Source organism: Mastigoproctus giganteus, chromosome 10, assembly GCF_048544385.1.
Source record: "Mastigoproctus giganteus isolate SK-2022 chromosome 10, ASM4854438v1, whole genome shotgun sequence".
NCBI classification, from domain to species: domain Eukaryota; kingdom Metazoa; phylum Arthropoda; class Arachnida; order Uropygi; family Thelyphonidae; genus Mastigoproctus; species Mastigoproctus giganteus.
Window position 1 is genome coordinate 193680668 of NC_143584.1, and position 19464 is coordinate 193700131.

The 19464-nt window shown below is 35.6% G+C and overlaps 1 protein-coding gene and 1 pseudogene across 1 annotated transcript in view; both read right to left on the reverse strand.

Moving 5' to 3' along the window:
• LOC150079686 (BBSome complex member BBS7-like) overlaps positions 1–19464 on the reverse strand; it is a 121143-nt gene that overhangs the window by 81414 nt on the left and 20265 nt on the right. Inside the window, exons 6-7 of the mRNA XM_090383166.1 lie at positions 13681–13867; positions 3034–3106 (exon numbers count right to left, since the gene is read on the reverse strand). Of these exons, the coding sequence (XP_090239292.1) occupies positions 3034–3106; positions 13681–13867 (260 nt within the window). The remainder of the gene's footprint in view (positions 1–3033; positions 3107–13680; positions 13868–19464) is intronic.
• On the reverse strand, positions 3317–3958 carry LOC150079687 (uncharacterized; annotated as a pseudogene).

The following is a 19464-nucleotide window of genomic DNA, read 5'->3' on the forward strand; positions in this document are numbered from 1 at the left end:
AGTGTGTGGAACAAAGGGTTGCTGTTACCAAGAAAGGCTTAAGTTCTGCAAATTGAAGTGTCTGGAGACTAGGCACCTGTGAGGTGATCTGACTGAGTTGTATAAGATCTTGAATGGTTTGAGCGGGCTCAATGCTGATGGGATTCTTCCTTTTGCTCAGATTACTCACCTGAGTGGGCATAAATTCAATTCAAATTGAGGAAAGACAGTTGTAGACTAGATATGCAGAAATTTGCTTTTAGCCAGTGGGTAGTTGATTGCTGGAACAAACTTCAATCTTCCCTTGTGGAAGTTGATAGCTTAAATAAATTCAATGCTGAACTAGGCAAACTTTTGGAATGAGTGATGGGTGACAAAAACAGGAAGTTTTTTTTTTTTTTTTTTTTTGACTGATGCTATATAAGCTTGCTTTCTTGCATAATATGCCTCTACTAATGCTAATGCTAATTCCTTCCTATAAAAAAAAATGGCTGACATCACTTTGGTTTATCATTTTTCAAAAAAAATTTTTTTCTTTGTCTTGGAGAGCATGTTGATTGCCATTCTATGCTTTGTCTCTTTGTTTAACATATTAAAAACACTGTGACTTATCACCTGTTTGATCAAACTAGAATACCCATGGTGAATATTTCACTAAAACTGTTTCAGAGAAGAAGAGATTAATATTGAAGTAATTACAAAAACTTTCCCTCAGCTCCCTTTGCTGCTAGCTAAGGTGTCAGTGGAACAGACTCGGGTAAAAATGCAATTTGATAATTTTTTTACAATATGATCACATCTTTCTTTAAAAAAATTGCAATTATTGCACAAAAATTATCTGGATTTGGAAACTGCTGTGTAAAGTTATCCACAAGCAAAAACAGCAACTTTATTGAAAGTCTGATCCTGAGATTTGTTGATTGTCATGACAAAAGCTAATAAACTGTACTCTTCAAAGTAAATGACAAGTTAGCCACTGGGGCTAAATCAATTCTGAAGATTTGAAAATTGGTTGAAAATTTTTTTTGATTTTTTTTTTTCTTTCGATTACTTATCATTAATTGAAAGTATTATTTCTTTCAATTAATGCTAAGTAAAACCTATTGCAAAAGGAATCAGGTCAAAAGCTTGTTTAGTCTTTGAGTTATTTATGTTAAAAGAGCCTAGATAGAGGAACATAAGCAAATTATCATAGATTGAACAAAGAGGAATCATAATCAATGTTCTGAATGGGCTCTTCACATGCTTGCATCAAGAGCAGCTTTTGTTCATTGGACAAACAGTTGAGAATGAATCCACAGTGGATCTTCTGTGTCTCTCTTAATCTGTTCTTCCACAACTTGAAGAGTTTTTCAACAATCTATGCAATGTGTGAACTTTTTTGGTAAACATTAAATTGTTTCAAGTTAGGAAAAAGTGTAACTGAAACACAAAAGTGAAATAGAGCATCATTACCATATACATGCTTTACCACTTTGTAAGTTTCAGTCACACTTTTTCCTAACTTGAAACAATTTAATGTTTACTCTTTGTTCGGTCACTGAACATAACAAAGCATGGAAGAATCATGAACACATAATAGCTCTAATGTGATTGCATGTGAACAATTATGATATGCAAATGACCTTGTTGAGAGAATTCATGTAGGTTAGCTGCCCCAGAACATTGCAGGATGGTTCTATGTGCTTGATATGTACAATGGAAATAATCCTGGAATGTTGAACTCTGTAAAACCTTGTAAAAATAATTTTTTATATTTCTGCAGAATGTTCAAAAGATTAACTGTCACTTTTTAAATAACCATATACCCATAAACCTCCCTTGAAGGTTAAGAAACTGATCAACATCAAAACAGTAATGTCTCAGCAATGGGATTCATGGCTATAGAAGCATCACCAGTCATAAAACAGATAATTTAAAAGAAAATGATAATAATATACCCACCCCTAAGGAGTGTGGATCCAAAAACGTCTGGATTCAATCCTCCCTCCTTCACTGATCCACACCTGGTGCTACCATATATTTAAATATGTAAAGAAATGTTATGCTATGCACTTGTAATAAAAAAATTAAAACAATTCACTTTTATAAAATAAATTTAATATAGGTTAATATATAAATGTGCAACATTAAAGATTCAATTCCATAAGCTAACTAACCCCTCTACTTACCTTCACTAAATTAATACTAAAAAGCAGTAAATATAAGCCATAGATTCCATCACACTGAAACCTGGATCACAATTTCTAGCAATCAAAATTGGAATTTAAACTGTACATGTTTAACTTCATTTCTGATTTTTCAAATCAATTGTATAATTTTTTATGGTTTTTTTCACATTTATAATATTTTTTTTTTTTTTTTTTACACTGGGAAGCATTCCCCTAACAAGACCTACATGTGCCAAAGTTAGCCACACCTGGATGAATTTTCATCAATGAATAATTTTCTCTTACCAATGCATTTCACTGCTTCACATACATATTATTTCTGTTTCATGCTTTTTTTTTTTTTAAAGATATTTTCATGGGCATTATTCTTCTCACATGGCATCTATAATTCTATTACTATCTTCTAAACATTTCAAAACAACATATACCATCCACTGTTACCAGCCATCCACAGTTCAACTTTAAATTCCCTGAAGTAAATTTTGCTGTTCTTCATTACTTTCTTTACTTCTATATGGCATATGTAATTCCTGAAAATTATATTCTATAGATATGCATACACAATTTTGTTTCTGTTCTTATCTTTACCTTCAATAAATGGCATTAGAACAAAACTGGTTCAAAAATAAAAAAAGTGTGAAGGAGAGAGGGTCAGTGGGCAAAAACAGAAAATGTAAAGTATATAGAGAGAAACCTGAAAATTTTCACACCATCTATTCCATAAATGAATCATACACAAAAACTTATGAAATATCATAATACTTATATTTCAGTTTAATGCAGAGCTTTAATCTCTCTGATTCAATGTAAGAAATTACTGATGGAATAATACTTTTTTTCCTTCCTTCATTAATTTATAGTTAATTAGAATTTGGATGCATACCTCCATCATTCTGATATAAAGATAAGGTTGTAGGTGGCCCTGGTACTTCTATTTCATACAGGCATAGTGAATCCTATGAAAAGAATAATTTTATTTAGGAACTAAAAATTCAATGAATAATCTATATAAATCTTTAATGCAAAAAATTTAAATTACCTTTAACTAATTGGCTCTTACATGCCAAATTTTAATTTAAAATTTTTGTTTCTTTTCAAAGTCCAAACATGGTCACTGAATATTAGCACCACCACTACTAGCTGTAGGTGTGCGCCTGTGCCTCTTCCTAGGAGAGACAGAACACAGCGCTTGGAGATGATGAATGAAATACCTTTGGTGGTGGTGAAAGCAAATGACTGGGCTTATGAACACTGGCGTGTGGAGAAGAACAAAACTCCATAGGAGCTGAAAAGCACATAAGGTCCAGCACTTCTTCATCTGAAGAGCCAGAGTTCTCACCAAAACTGAAGCGGTTAGCTTGTGACCATTTTATTTTTTCTGGATGTTGACGATTACTTTCTCTGTGAATGACACTTGAACTATTTATAACTTCTAATTCCTCTCCAGAGCTATGATGGTCATAATTATGATACTGTCACTTGGAAGTGCAGAGTCTAAGGCTGGTTCAGGGATTGGACTTTTTCCAACTCAGTTTTTGAGGTCCTAGAATGTTGCTGATGCCTCTGTACATGGGCACATGCATGGCTTGGGTCACCATTTACCTCAGCTTCTCTTTCAGTACAGTCCAGGGAATCACTCTGGCCATCCAAATGAATAATGTCATCCATATATTTCTGTAGTTCTTCAATGTCAGCACTTTCATCATCTGATTCTGTGCCAGAATCATGATCATCATCAATCATTGACTAAAAGGGCTCGCTCTCATTTAACAATTGAGTTCCAAAGATTGAGTTAAATATCTTAGCATTTCAGAATGCCAATATGTGACTATATTTCCTGAATGCTATCCATCCAAAATTTATTCTTCTCTTAACTTCCAGACATTTATCATTATTATAGCTAATGACTTGCCCAGATAAGTATATAAATCCACCTTTTCAATTACTGCTCCTTCAATGATTATATCCCTTTCTGTGGCATACTTGTTCATCATTACTTTTGTTTTAACCGTATTCATCTTTACTCCGAAATCCTTACTAATTCTGCATAACTCATTAAGATTTTCCTCGAATTCTTTGGGATCGTGGCTGATTATCACAATGTTATCTGCAAATCGTAAATGGTTCTCCATTCTCACTGACTCCTTTCGGCGACCAGTCCAATCTTCTGAAAGCTTCTTCAAGGGCAGCAGTAAACAACTTCTGAAATATTGAATCTCCTTGTCAAACTCCTTTCTCAATTTTAAATTTGCTACTGTTTTTGTCTAGTCTAATAAAGGAAGTAGCATTCTTATATTTTTTCTTAAAAATCATAATGTATGGAGTGTCTATGCCTTTGTCTTTCTAGTGCCCAAAAAACTGTCTTATGCTGCATGGAGTGAAATTCCTTTTTCATAATCCACAAATGTCAGGCAAAATGGTGTTTTATATTAATTTTCTTTCTCCATGAGCTGCAAATTTATGTGAAAGTGATCCATAGTTGAGAATCCTGTCCTAAAGCCAGCTTGCTCTTTCAGTTGATTCTCGTCAAGTATTCTTTCTAATCTGTTAGTAATGATCCTTGTGAACAACTCGTAGATAGTAATAGTATCATGTGATGCAAGAAAGCAACCATATCAGCTTATGCAGGATCAGCCAAAAAAAAAAAAAAAAAAAATTCACACAGCCATTCCCTCTAAATGTTTGTCCAGTTCCTCCTTAAATTTATTTAACCTATCAACTTCCACAATGACAGATGAAAGTTTGTTCCAGCAATTAACCACCTGCTGGCTAAAGGCAAATTTCTGCACATCTATTCTACATCTGTCTTTCCTCAATTTGAATTTATGCCCCCTTAGGTTCATAATCTGAACAAGTGGAAGGATCCCATCAGAATTCAGTGTGCTCAACCCATTCAAGGCCTTATACACCTCAATCAGATCACCGCACAGGTGCCTAGTCTCCAGCCACTGCAATTTGCAGAACTTAAGCCTCTCTTAGTAAGAGGATCACTTCATTCCCCTAATCAATCTTGTTGCCCTTCTCTGTACACGTTCAAACAAATCTACATCTTTCCTAAAATGAGGCCTCCAGACCTGTACGCAGTACTCAAGGCATGGCCTGACCATTGCCTTATACAGAGGGACAATCACCTCCTTTTCCCTGCTAGCAAAATTCCTATATATCATTGAGAAAACCCCATGACCTGCCCTGGCAGCCTGTCTGCATTGCTCAGAAAACTTCATATCTGACTGCACAATTACTCCCAGGTCTTTTTCATTTTCTACCACCTTAAGTGTAGTACCACAGTTGGTACATTCCTCTGGAGTTACTTCTACCCATATGCAGTACTTTGCATTTGTCAAGGTTAAATTTCAGTTGCCACTTCTTAGCCCGTCTTCCCAAATTTTTTACATCCTGTTGCAGTAACACACTGTCATTAACAACCCTGCCAACCTTTGTATCATCTGCAAACTTCGACACTAAGCCTGATATACCTTTATCAATATCATTGATAAATATACAAAACAACAGTGGACCCAACACCAAACCCTGTGGGACTCCACTCATAACATTAGTCCACGAAGAGCAGCGTCCATTAATTACCACCCTCTGTCTTCTCCCACTCAACGATCCTTTTATCCATTGTAGCAACTTACCCTTAATACCATTCTGCTTCAATTTGTACAGTAGTCTTCCATGCGCAACAGTGTCAAAAGCTTTCCTGAAATCCAAGTATATGATAACAAAATTATTTTTTGCATCCAGTTCCTTTGTAACCACATCATAATATCCAATCAAATTTGTCATACAAGACTTTCCCTTAACAAACCCATGCTGTGTCTGAATTATTGCTGCAGTCTTGTCTAGATGATCCTGCAATGCATCTTTAACCAGTGACTCCATTATTTTACTTGGAACAGAAGTTAAACTAACCGGTCTGTAATTACTCGTGTCACCCTTCGATTCCGCTTTATGAATTGGGGATATATTTGCACATCTCCAATACGTGTGGACCTCCCCTGAGTCCAAGGAAGCTCTCATAATTATGGCTAAGGGTTTGCTTACTTCCTTTGCCGCCTCCTTTAATATAACTGGATAGATTCCATCCATCCCAGGTGCCTTTCTTATGTTTAACCTCAACAATTGCTGCTCCACTTTGCTTTCAGTTATTATAAAATCATTAAGCACCTGCTACAATTTGATAACCTTCTAGCATTTTCAATCCTTAATAACTCTTTATGTGTGAATGTAGATGCAAAATACTTATTCAGTTTGTTTGCTATCTGAGCAGGATCATCAACAGTTGAACCATCGATATCAAGTGGACCAATCAGAACCCCTTCCTTTTAGAGTTTATATAAGTAAAGAAATCCTTGCTGTTTTTCTTAGCATCCTTTGCCAACAAGATGTAGGCCAACAAGCTAATTGGTCCATAATTCCAAATTTCTGATTTATCTCCTTTTTTATGCAGCAAAATTATGATTACATTATTCCACTCGTTAGGTGTGATGCCTTTCCTAATGTATTTTGTGAAGTGTCTTGCCAGTTTCTGTGTCATGTCTCTTTCTACCAAGCTTACTTACTCTACAATAACTTCATCTTCACCCAGACTTTCTGATTCATTTTTTTCAATGCATATTCTACCTCATCAAGAAGGATAGCGAGTATGTCATATGCGTTGGTAATTTGTGATCCATCTTCCTCACTGCTTGCATCATTTCCTTGCTCATTATATAATTCTTTATAGTAGAGTTCTGCTATTTAAATTGCCTTTTCTGCTATTTATAGTACACCATCATTATTCTTCAGTTTCAATATCATTTGTCTTTCTTTATTACTGTTCATGACTGCTGATTTAAGTCCTCTGTTGCTTGTTCTACTTTTCTTGTTAGATCTCCTTATGTCCTGTCTGAGTTTTTCTAGTGGCTTTGCATAACTCAGTATACTCAATTTTGTCCTTGTCAGTGTTTATCTTACTCTCTTCATTTGTCATCTTCGGTTCAACATGACAAGTGTTTCTTGACTAATTTTTTGGATTTCTATAGGTTTCTACTTATAGGTTTTTTACCTATAGGTTTCTTGGACTTCATCACTTTTAGAAAATTGTTGTATTCCTCGTCGATATCTTGATCCTCAAAAGTCTTTGGAACCTCAAACTTGTTCTTAAGTTCCAGTACATACTGTTTTTTCTCCTCTTCTGTTATCTCAAAAATAAACCTTTTTATATTCTTTATTGGAGTTTTTTATTTTCTTTTCTTACATCTATATCGTGTGCATCTTACCATTCTGTGATCACTTGCAACATTTACCTTCTTCGGGACAGTAACATCGTTCACAACATTTCTTCTGTTAGTGAGGTGAAGTCGATTTCATTAGTTGTTAATCCATTTGGGCTCTTCCATGTCCACTTTCTGCTTACCCTTTTCTTGAAAAAAGTGCTCATTACTGACATCCTTTGAGATTCTGCAAATTCCACAAGTCTTTCACCCATTCCAAAATTTCCTATAGTTTCCCTTTCTGCACTGTTTTGTCTCTTTCCAACCTTAGCATTGAGGTCCCCCATAATAATGGTGCAACAAGTTTTCTGTTCATCTACAAGTCTCTCAATTTTGGTGTATATTTCTTCAACCTCTTCATCATCATGGCTCAATGTTGGTGCATATATCATTATAACCTTTGTTTGTACCTCTTAAAAATCTTGAATAGTAGCCTTGACACTTTTGGTGATGTACTTTTGAATTCCAAAATGTGTTTTTTATATCTTTACTGACCAGAAAGCAACTCCACCTTCACTCTTTTAACTGTTTCCATTGGTGTACAGTAGATTTCCACTTGATAAACTTATAAGCGATTCATTTCTTCTTCTTGTTTCAGTCAAACCGATGATATTCCAATTCACATTTTCCAATTCCTTTTCCAGTTCTAATATCCTATCTTCGCCGATGAGCAATCTTACATTGTAACAGGCCAAGTTCAGTTTCCGTGCATGCCAGCCTGGTCGTACCTAGAGATTCTTAGCACCCTCTGCTTCCACTCTGATCCTCTATCTGCTGTAAGAGGGGGAGTGAAAGCTGCTGGGGACTGAGGGCCATTTGTTTCGTCGTGCTGTCATGTGCTGGAGGGTCAGGGATAGGTTCCATGTGCGTGTTGTTATATGCTGGACATGACAACACACACATGGAACCTATCCCTTCACAGATCAGGGACACGGTCAATACTTACCCAATTTAAAACTTATTTTTATCAGTATATATTATGCCATTACTTGTAAATAACATTAAAACTCAATGGTTATTAAATAAAACATACACAAAACAATGTTTAATTTTTGATAGCTAATTTTTAAATTGGAGGAGGGAATATTCTTATATTGGTCCAATTTATTTAAAGAATGGTTTTATCTCCCTCACCTTACAGGCCTCCTCAGTTTGTTCCATGGTAATTACAATTGACAGGTCAACATCCCTTCCCTATACACTAAATATAAACATTTGTCTATATATATATATATATATATATATATATATATATATATATATATATATATATATATATATATATATATAAAAACTGTATAAAAATTTTTACACAAAATATATGACAAATTAAAATTTGCAACACACACACTCACAGACAACCATAAACTGATACAATGCTAGCGAAAACTAGTTCAAACATGACACACTGTGGGTTTTGTACACATAACTTTGAATTTTCATGTCCGATGAGTCAAAACATTATGACCAGAGAGTCGTTATGCAAATCGAAGCACTTGCAGGTGAACTACGGCACGTGCACAGGTCAGGACAAAGTATAAAAACCACCTGATACTGACCTATGTTATTCAGTATTACTCTTGTTCTTCAGATTGGAAAGGCAGCAGACTTAAGCAAGTTTGACAAAGGCCATATTATAATGGCCAGACGACTGGGTCAGAGCATATCCGAAACGGCACAGCTGGTGGGGTGCACACGGTCAGCCGTGGTTAGTACCTACCGAAAGTGGTCCGAGAAGGGGGAACCCACAAACCACCGGCGGGGTGTTGGATGACCACGGCTCATTGATGCTCGAGGTGAGTGAAGGCTCTCCTGGATGGTACATGGCAACAGAAGGGCAACTGTGGTGCAACTAGCCAGTACTTGGAATGCTTGTGACCAGAGTAATGTGTCACAACACACAGTATGTTGAACCCTGCCGAGAATGGGGCTGCATAGCTGCAGGCCGCTCCGAGTGCCCATGCTAACCACGGTTCACCGACGACAGCACCTACAATGGGCATGCGAGCATGAAAACTGGACCTTGAGTGATTGGAAGGTCGTCTGGTCCGATGAATCACGTTTCCTGTTGCACCATATGGATGGCCGGCTATGTGCGCATCGTTTACCTGGGGAAGTGATGGTGCTTGGATGTACTGTGGGACGAAAACAAGTGGGTGGCGGCAGCAGTGTCATGCTTTGGGTGATGTTCTGCTGGGATACCACCTACCTAAACATCATTGCTGACCAGGTACACCCTTTCATGGCAACAGTCTTACCCTCTGGCTTCCGCCAAAGGAGTTAGTTATGTTGGTTTTTAGGAGCATTAGAAACTAAGGCCATATTGCTCCGGGAATATGGCCTTAGTTGCCATATTCCCGGAGGATGCGGAGGACCTTTCCGCATCCTCCATATTTGGTGGTGACGGGCTTGAACCCCGGTCTAATCAAGAAGCATGTGCTACGCACTGCTGCTCCTTCTCACCTGGCTACAGAGGCACCCCGCCAGAGGAGAGGACTGTTGCGCCATGAAAGGGTGCAAATAATGTGCCATGCCACACTGCCTGGATTGTTCAAGACTGGTTCGTGGAACATGAGGAAGACTTCCAGGTATTGCCCTGGCCTCCAAATTCCCCAGACATCAATCCCATCTGTGGTTTCTTTTGGAACAGCAACTCCGATCTGCGGCATCTACCACAAGACACATTTAGAAATCTTGTAGCATCCATGCTTCATTGGGTATGAGCTGTTTTGGCTGCACGTGGGAACCAACATCCTATTAGGTAGGTGGTCATAATGTTTTGGCTCATCGGTGTATATGCATGTAACATTTAAAGTTACATGCATACTTATTACGCACTTAGCTTTACTCAGTACAGCTCATCCTGCTATTACATTACATTATAACAGGATGAGCTTTACTGAGTTAAGTTACCAAAAAAATAAGATCGGAATTCCTACACTGTATTTTAACTATTACTTTTCAGACTAACTACATACATACTTCATCTGATTCATGAAGCAGCATACCCTAGTCATCATCCTTAGCCACCCTCCCAACATTTGTATCATCAACAAATTTTGACAAAACTTGTTATACCTTCATCATTAACAATCAGTATCATTAAATATCAGATAAGAAACCAGAGTGGGATCACACTTATTGCTGCAGTCCACTCAGAGCAATGGGCATTTATATCCACCTTTGTTTTCTATTATTTAACCAACCATTTTATTACCTCCAACCAATGGTGTACTGTTCCAATTTACTTCCAAAAGCCATATTGAAGTCTAAACATACTATGTCACAAATTTTTTTTTTTTTTTGCATCCAGTCCTTTTTTGTGATAACCTCATAATGTTGATTTCCCTTCATCAAACCCATAATGTGTTTCTCTAATTTTATTCTAGTTAAGGTGCTTCTGCAATGTATCCTTAAATCATCAATTTCCTAATTTTTCTTGAAAGAGAAGTTGAACTTACAGGTCTGCAATTATCCACTTCACTGTTGGAACTACTTTTGTAAATAGGAGAGACATTTCCACTTTTCAATCTACCGAGACTTTGCTGTAGTCTAGAAATATATAAAAATGGGTTTGGCAAGTTGTTCTGCTGTTTCCTTTAAACATCACTGGATGAATCCAATGAACTCATAATTCTTTTAACATTCAAGCATGATAATTTCTATTTTAATCCAATTTCAGTGATCACATAATCATTTAGTTCCCAATATTCATTGTAAATAAATTTTCTGTTTATACTCTGGAATGACCACATAGGTAAGAGAAGTTTACGTGATAAAGAGAATACAAGAACATTGCCATATTTAGTAGTCATGTGAGCTTGAAGTCACTCAAAGCATATTAGCATCAGCCGAGGCATATGATGCAAGAAAACAAGCTTATACAGAATCAGCCAAAAAAAAAACCCTTCCCATTTAACCCATCCATTCACTACAAAAGTTTGTCCAGTTCTTCCTTGAATTTATTTAAACTAACTTCCACAACAACAGATGGAAGTTTGTTCCGGCAATCCATCACCCACTGCTAAAGGCAAATTTCCACACATCTATTCTGTAACTGTCTTTCTCAATTTGAATTCATGACCCCTCAAGTGCATAATCTGAGCAAGAGGAAGAATTCCATCAGCATTGAGCTTGCTGAAACCATTCAAAGCCTTATAATCAGGTTACACCTCAATCAGATCACCTTGCAGGTGTGTCTAGTCTTCAGATGCTGCAATTTGCAGAACTTAAGCCTTTCTTGGCAAGAGCAATCCTTTGTTCCCCTCGTCAATCTTGTTGCCCTTCTCTGTACTCATTCCAGCAGCTCTACATCCTTCCTAAAATGAGGCCTCCAGACCTATATGCAGTACAAGGTGTGGCCTGACTATTGCCTTATACAAAGGGATAACATCTCCTTATCACCTGGGGTTACTGCTACCCATATGCAGTACTTTGCATTTGTCAATGTTAAACTTCAGTTGCCACCTCTCAGCCCATCTGCCCAACGTTTTTAGATCCTGTTGCAGTAGCATACCATCATTACTGTCATTAACAACCCTGCCAACCTTCATATCATCTGCAAACTTAGACATTAGGCCTGATATACCTTCATCAATATCATTGATAAATATACAAAAGAACAATGGGCCTAACACCAAGCCCTGGAGGACTCCACTGATAACATTAATCCATGAAGAGCAGTGTCCACTGATTACCACTCTCTGTCTTCTCCCACTCATATGTACTTCTCTACCCTCGTGCTAACTGCTTGGCTATAGACCGATAGTACTGTCAAGTCTCCAAGAATGTTCACATATGAATAATAATCAAAAAAACATTTATTCACCAAATCTACCATATGTTTAGGATCATTAATGATGTTACCAAAACTATCCTACAGCAGACCAATATGGTTCAATCTCTTACCTCTAGTGTTCACACAGGTGCAAAACTAAAACTGATCTTTGCCTTCTTTTCCAGTCTTTTCATAATCTGTCTTAGAATGTTGTATGCCACAGGTAACTTTATTAAAGATAAATTTATACTTCTCACAGAAATTATTTTATTACTTTTCATTTTCTCTTAATAATTTATATTTGTCACAATTTTCTTTTATATTACTTTCATGCAACTTTCATGCAGTGGTCCTCTAATTTGATCAAGAGTGACATAGATTCACCAATTGTTCTCATTAAAGAGAACAGAAATAATGTCTAAAGTCACCATACTTTCATTTGCAAAAATTAAAACTATATAATGTGTTAAAGACATGTCTCTTTAACACAATATATTGTAATACTTTTCTTTTTTTTTCTTTTTCGTAGTTGTTGGCGCATAGGCTTCTGTGGCCATAATGCACCTCCCAAGGTTTTTGCAGTACTTTGATCCAAGCCCGAGGCGGGAATCGAACCCGCGACCTTTGGGTTGTCAGGCAGGCACTTTACCCACCCGGCTAGCCTGGTCAGCGTATTATTGTAATACATTATGATTACAATTGCTCGCAGGTTAGTCACAAACAGACATATGCTGTCTCATTATATTTTGCAATTTTCAACATTAATTCAAAAATGAGATGCTTTAGAAAAAACAGATCCATACTTGCAATTTGGACTTCACTATATTGTAATATCTATTATGTGATTTACTGCTCATCTGCTCTTGATTAACCCTTAATTAGTCACATTTTAATTAACCCATTAAGTAGTTACATTTTAATCAACTCATATGACCAATAAAGGACTAGAGTAGACCAAATATGATTATTATTATTATTATTATTATTACTAGCCATATAGTGTAAGAAAGCCTGAAGCTTATGCTGCACCAGCCAAAAAAAAAATTTCTGAGAGAGAGAGTCAGAAGCAGAAGGGAATCGCCAAGAAAGAAAGAGAAGAATGATGATATCCAGCTCAGGACCCTGGGTGTGCCAAACCCATACTCACCACATATGAGCCCCTGAATGCACAAAAGTAACTTCTTTAAGATAAAACAAATAAATTTTACCCATTGTTAATAACATTCTTTCTAATAATTTTTTTCCTTACTTAACCCTGATGGATTAAGTAAGGAAAAAAGAAAGGAAAATTTTTCTTTCTTAGACCCATCAGGGTTTCTTAAGAATAATATTTATGTTACAATGGCATAAATATTCACTTAAGTGAATAGTTATGCCATTTTATTTTTATTTCCTTACTGTGCAGCACAGATTCCTCACTAAAAAAGCAAATTTGCAACACATTATTACATTCTCATCAAAATATAAAGACTGCATGATAACAATTTTCACTTACTTTTAAAACTCTTAACACCCTGTCCTGACAAGCTAATATAGGAACAATTGAATTTGTTCTTTCTCTCATCAACACAATAAAATCGTTGATACGATCACCTGAGAGATAGTAGTTGAGATCCTGACACTCAAAATAATGATTGTAGATAAAATTGCCAGAAAGAAACAGTTCACTACCACTAACCTGCCTGAAAGTAGTAAGAATAAAATTAAGGAGGTCCAAATTTGAATGATGTTACTACAGTAACATCATGGCGTCATAAGTATATTACATATTAGCAGCATAACAATTCTAATTTTCTATATTACGCAGTCCTATTTATGATAATAATTAACTATTTTGTAAAATATATTCTAAGGCCATGATGACAGAAAATCTTAAAAGATATTCAAAAGCAACTTTTAATTTCCGGTGTATGTTTATTGTCTTATAAAATGCATGTTATGACTGTGAGGTAGAAATAAGAGAAAATAGTCACCAGAAATATATTTTTTTGAAAATTTGTCATTGTTTCTAATAAAAATAAATTGCAGGAATTACAATATTTAGAAATATTAATGGTATACTGTAGCTTACACATTCAACCTTTTGAAGTACACATTGAAAATAAAAATAAATTTTTATTGTTTTTTTAAGTTCTGTAGCTGAGTGGTCAGGAGCTGGAGTGCATCAGCATACTCTCTTTGAGCAGAGCAGGGTTTCAAGTTCCTAATTGCTAAATACGGTCGATCTGCCAACTTGCATTGGACCGACGTGGAAAATTATGAAATGACTCTTCACTGTGACTAGTCGAGGAGGCATCCATCTGCAGTGGATTTATAATGGCTATTTATTTAAAATTTATTTTTTTTATATTACATATAATTTTATTATATTATATATAAAATTTATTTTATTATATTACATATCCTCCCCAAAATGTTACCACCTTGTCACGGTGAGGTGCTTGAGTATCCCAATGACCCAGAGAGCTATGCTGGTGGTAGCTAGACTACCGGTAGGGCCACCCTAGTCAGACAGGTCAAAGGGTAGGGATCAGACGAAGAGTAACATACTGGTCCGCCAGGTTGGGGGTTGTGCGGGAGGCTGGTTCCCTCCACATGTAAAAAAAAAATAAAAACTCATAAAGCTCAAAGAGGAAAACCAGATGGATAAAGGGATACAACTCGGACTGGAAAAAGGAAACGAAAAGGAATAACGGACGTTTTAAATATTGCGACATGGAACATAAGAGGAGGATTAGGATATAAAGAAGTCGAACTACTTAAACATTTAAAACAGAAGAAAGTAAATATAGCAGTAATAACAGAAACAAAGAAAAAATTAAAAGGTACGAAAGATCATGATTCTTATACAATGATATACAGTGGAGTTGTTGTTGTATTGGGGTTTTTCGACACAAGGGCCTCTTGGGCCATATTGTGCCTGTTCATGATTTGTTTGTCACTTTGATCACAGTCTATCATACAGATTTATGTGCTTCAAATAATTAAACAGTTCCTCGAAATTTGCTTCATTGCCAAGAATATGAAATAAGGTTAAGGGTTCCCTTAAGTTGGACAGGGAGCTAAAGCTTGATTTTCTGACTGTTGAAAGTTGGGGACATTCTATGAGGATGTGTTTTATTGTTAGCTGTGACTGACAAAAGAAACACTGAGGAGGATTCTCTCCCATAAGCAAAAACAGGTGAGTTGGATGTGAATGGCCAATGCGGCGCCTTGCTAGAATCACTTCTTGTCGCCTGCTTCTCCTGGAACTAGATGTCCACAGTTGTATACAGTGGAGTAGATCAAAAGGAAAGAGCTAATGTAGGGGTAGCAATATTAATAGATCGGAAATGGAAAACCAAAATACAGAGCTATACATTTATAAATAATAGAATAATAACAGTAAGATTTAAATTAGACAGAGGTTATTTATGTATAATTGGATTTATGCTCCAGAAGATGGAAAAGAGGAAGAAACAGATAAATTTTATTTAGTTACAAAAAGAACTAGATAAGAATATAAAAAAGGACCATGTAGTTATTTTGGGAAATTATAATGCTCGGGTAGGGAATAAGCCAATAAAAAATATTATGGGATGTTATGGAGAAAATAAAGTAAATTAGCATTAGCATTAGTAGAGGCATATGATGCAAGAAAGCAAGCTTATTCAGCATCAGCCAAAAAAAAAAAAAAAAAAAAAAAACACACACCACTCCCATTTTACCCCTCCGTTTGTTCGAAATACCTGTCCAGTTGAGCCTTAAATTTGTTTAGGCTATCAACTTCAACAAAAGTGACGGAAGTCGGTTCCACCAACCAACCACCCGCTGGCCAAAGGCAAATTTCCGCACATCTATCCGACATCCGTCCTTCCTCAATTTGAATTTATGCCCTCTGAGGTGATTATTTTGAGCAAGATGAAGAATCCCATTGGCATTGAGCATGCTCTAACCATTCAAAGCCTTATACACCTCTATCAGATCACCTCGCCGGTGCCTAGTCTCCAGACTCTGTAATTTGCAAAACTTAAGCCTTTCTTCGTAAGAGCAACCCTTTGTTCCATTCACTAATCTTGTTGCCCTTCTCTGTACCCGTTCCAGCAGCTCTACATCCTTCTTGAAATGAGGCCTCCAGACCTGTATACAGTACTCAAGATGTGGCCTAACCATTGCCTTATACAAGGGAATAATCACCTCCTTATCCCTGCTAGAAAAATTCCTGTATATCATTGACAAGACACCATGAGCTACTCTTGCAGCTCGTCTGCACTGCTCAGAGAACTTCATATCTGCCTGCACAATTACCCCCAGGTCCTTTTCATTCTCCACCACTGTCAGTGTAGTACCGCAGAGTTGATATGTTGCTCTGGGGTTACTGTTTCCCATATGTAGTACTTTACATTTGTCAATGTTAAACTTCATTGCCACCTCTCAGCCCATCTGTTCAACCTTTCCAGATCCTGTTGCAGCAGCATAGCGTCAGTAGTGTCCTTAACAACCCTGCCAACCTTTGTATCATCTGCAAACTTGGACATTAAACTTGATATACCATCATCAATATCATTCATAAACACCGAAAACAACAACGGACCCAACACTGAACCCTGAGGAACTCCACTAATAACATTAGTCCACGTTGAGCAGTGTCCATTGATTACCACTCTCTGTCTTCTGCCACTCAACCATCCCCTTATCCATAGCAGCAATTTGCCTCCAATGCCACACTGCTCCAATTTGTGCAGCAGTCTTCCATGTGCAACAGTATCAAAAGCCTTTCTAAGATCCAAATATATAATATCAAAGTTATTCCCTGCATCCAGTTCTTTTGTGACTACATCATAGTATCCAATCAAATTGGTCAGGCAAGACCTGCCCTTAACAAAAGTATGCTGCGTCTGAGCTATAACTGAATTCTTGTCTAGATGATCCTGCAGTGCTTTTTTAACCAGTGCCTCCATTAATTTACCTGAAACAAAAGTTAAACTAACAGGTCTATAATTACTTGTGTCAGCCTTTGATCCTCCTTTGTGAATTGGGGTTACATTTGCACATCTCCAGCCTATGGGTACCTCCCCTGAGACCAAAGAAGCTCTCATAATTATGGCTAGGGGTTTGCTTACTTCCTTTGCTGCCTCCTTTAATATAACTGGATAGATCCCATGCACCCCAGGTGCTTTTTTTATGTTTATCCTCAAATGGAAATGGATATAAATTAAGAGATTTTGCAACATTTAATAATTTAAAGATAACAAATACATTTTTTAGAAAATGCGATATACATAAATATACATGGTCAGCAAGAGGTACACAATTAATAATAAACTATGTAATAGTAAACCAAAAATTAGCAAAACAATGCCGAGATACTAGGGTGTTTAGAGAATATGATATTAATTCAGATCATTTTTTAGTGCCTTCAAAAAATAGAGTTATGGGCTAAATGGAAGAAGAGAAAAGCTATTAAACAGGGGAAGCAGGAGTTGGGTTATAAAGTATATCTACTTAAGAAGAAAGTATACAAAATTTATACGAAAAAAGGATTACAGACGAAATAAGTAAAACATCGAAGAGAGAACAAATAGAAGAAGAATGGAATAATATACAAAATATAATTCAAAAGATGGCAAAAGAGACACTAGGACAATTCAGGAAAAACTATAAGAAGAGGGGGGGTGCTAAAGATATGGAATGAAAAAATAGCTAAAGCTCTTAATATTTATCTTGAAGAAATATATAAACAAGAAATATAGAATGAAGAAATATATAAACAAGAAATATAGAATGAAGAAATATATAAACAAGAAATATAGAATGAAGAAATATATAAACAAGAAATATAGAATGAAGAAATATATAAACAAGAATGCAATAAAACTAAAGATATAATAAGGAAGGCTAAAGCAGAGCCATGGGATAGATTTATAAGCACAATAGAACATGATGTTCATGGAAGACAAAATTTGACATATAAAATAATGAAACACTTGAATAGCACAGAGAAAGACACTTCAAGAATAAATATAATAAAGGAAGAACAATGGAAAAAACATTATGAAGAATTGTGGAAAGACCCAACATATCAAACAGAAGAGATACAGTTAGTGACATAGATCTGATAATGAAGGAAGAATTGGAAAAGGCATTGAAAGCTACAAAAAAAAGGAAAGCAGTAGGAATGGATGGTATAAATGCAGAACTGATCAAGTATGGAGGAAGTTTTTTAAAAGACAGGATACTAAATTTATTTAATAAATGTTGGGAACAATATAAAATACCAGAAGAATGGAAGATGGCAAAAATTATTTCAATATTTAAAAAAGGAAATAGAAATGATACAAAGAATTATGGAGGTATTAGCATACTAAATACAGTATATAAAATGTATAGCAAAATAATAAATAATAGAATTAAAATTATTTCTGATGAAATATTAATAGAAGAACAGGCACGATTCAAAAAAGGATAATCATGTACAGATGATATATTTATATTAAAACAAATAAAAGAAAAAACAAAAAGAGTTTAATTTAGAAATGCATTTAACATTTATAGATTATGAAAAAGCATTTGATTGAGTAAACAGATGAAAACTATGGGACATATTAAGTAATAAAGGATACCCAAAGCATCTTACAGTTAGTGACATAGATATAAGATATATTTTTGTATTATTTATATCAAGGAACAAAAATAGTAATAGATACAGGTAATTAACAGAAGAAAGTATAATAAATCAAGGAGTTAGACAGGGATGTAGCTTGCCACCAACGCTGTTTAACATATATATATCAAGGATATGATATGTAAATGGAAAGAGGAAATTAATACAGGTATATATTTAAATACAAAGAATAGGATTAATAAACTGTAGATGATCAAGTAATTATTAAAGATAGTGAAGATAATTTACAAATAGCAGTATTTAAATTAAACCAAATAACAGAAGAATATAAAGTTAAAATATCAATGATGAAAACTAGAACAATGGCTTTTAAAGGGAAAAATATGGTGAGAACAAAAATAGTTATAGACAATAAAATTTTAGAATAAGTAAAACATTTCAAATATCTAAGATGTGATATAACATATGATGTCGAAGAAGATATGAACCAGAAATTGGTGAAATTTCAAAATATATGTGGAACAATAAAAAGAACTCTGGCTAAGGAAACAAGGAAAGAAACACAATTGAAATTTTACAAAGTAATGGCAATACCAATACTTCTTTATAGATCTGAAACGTGGATACTGAAACAAAGAGACATTAATAGAATACAAGCTGCAGAAATGAAATTTT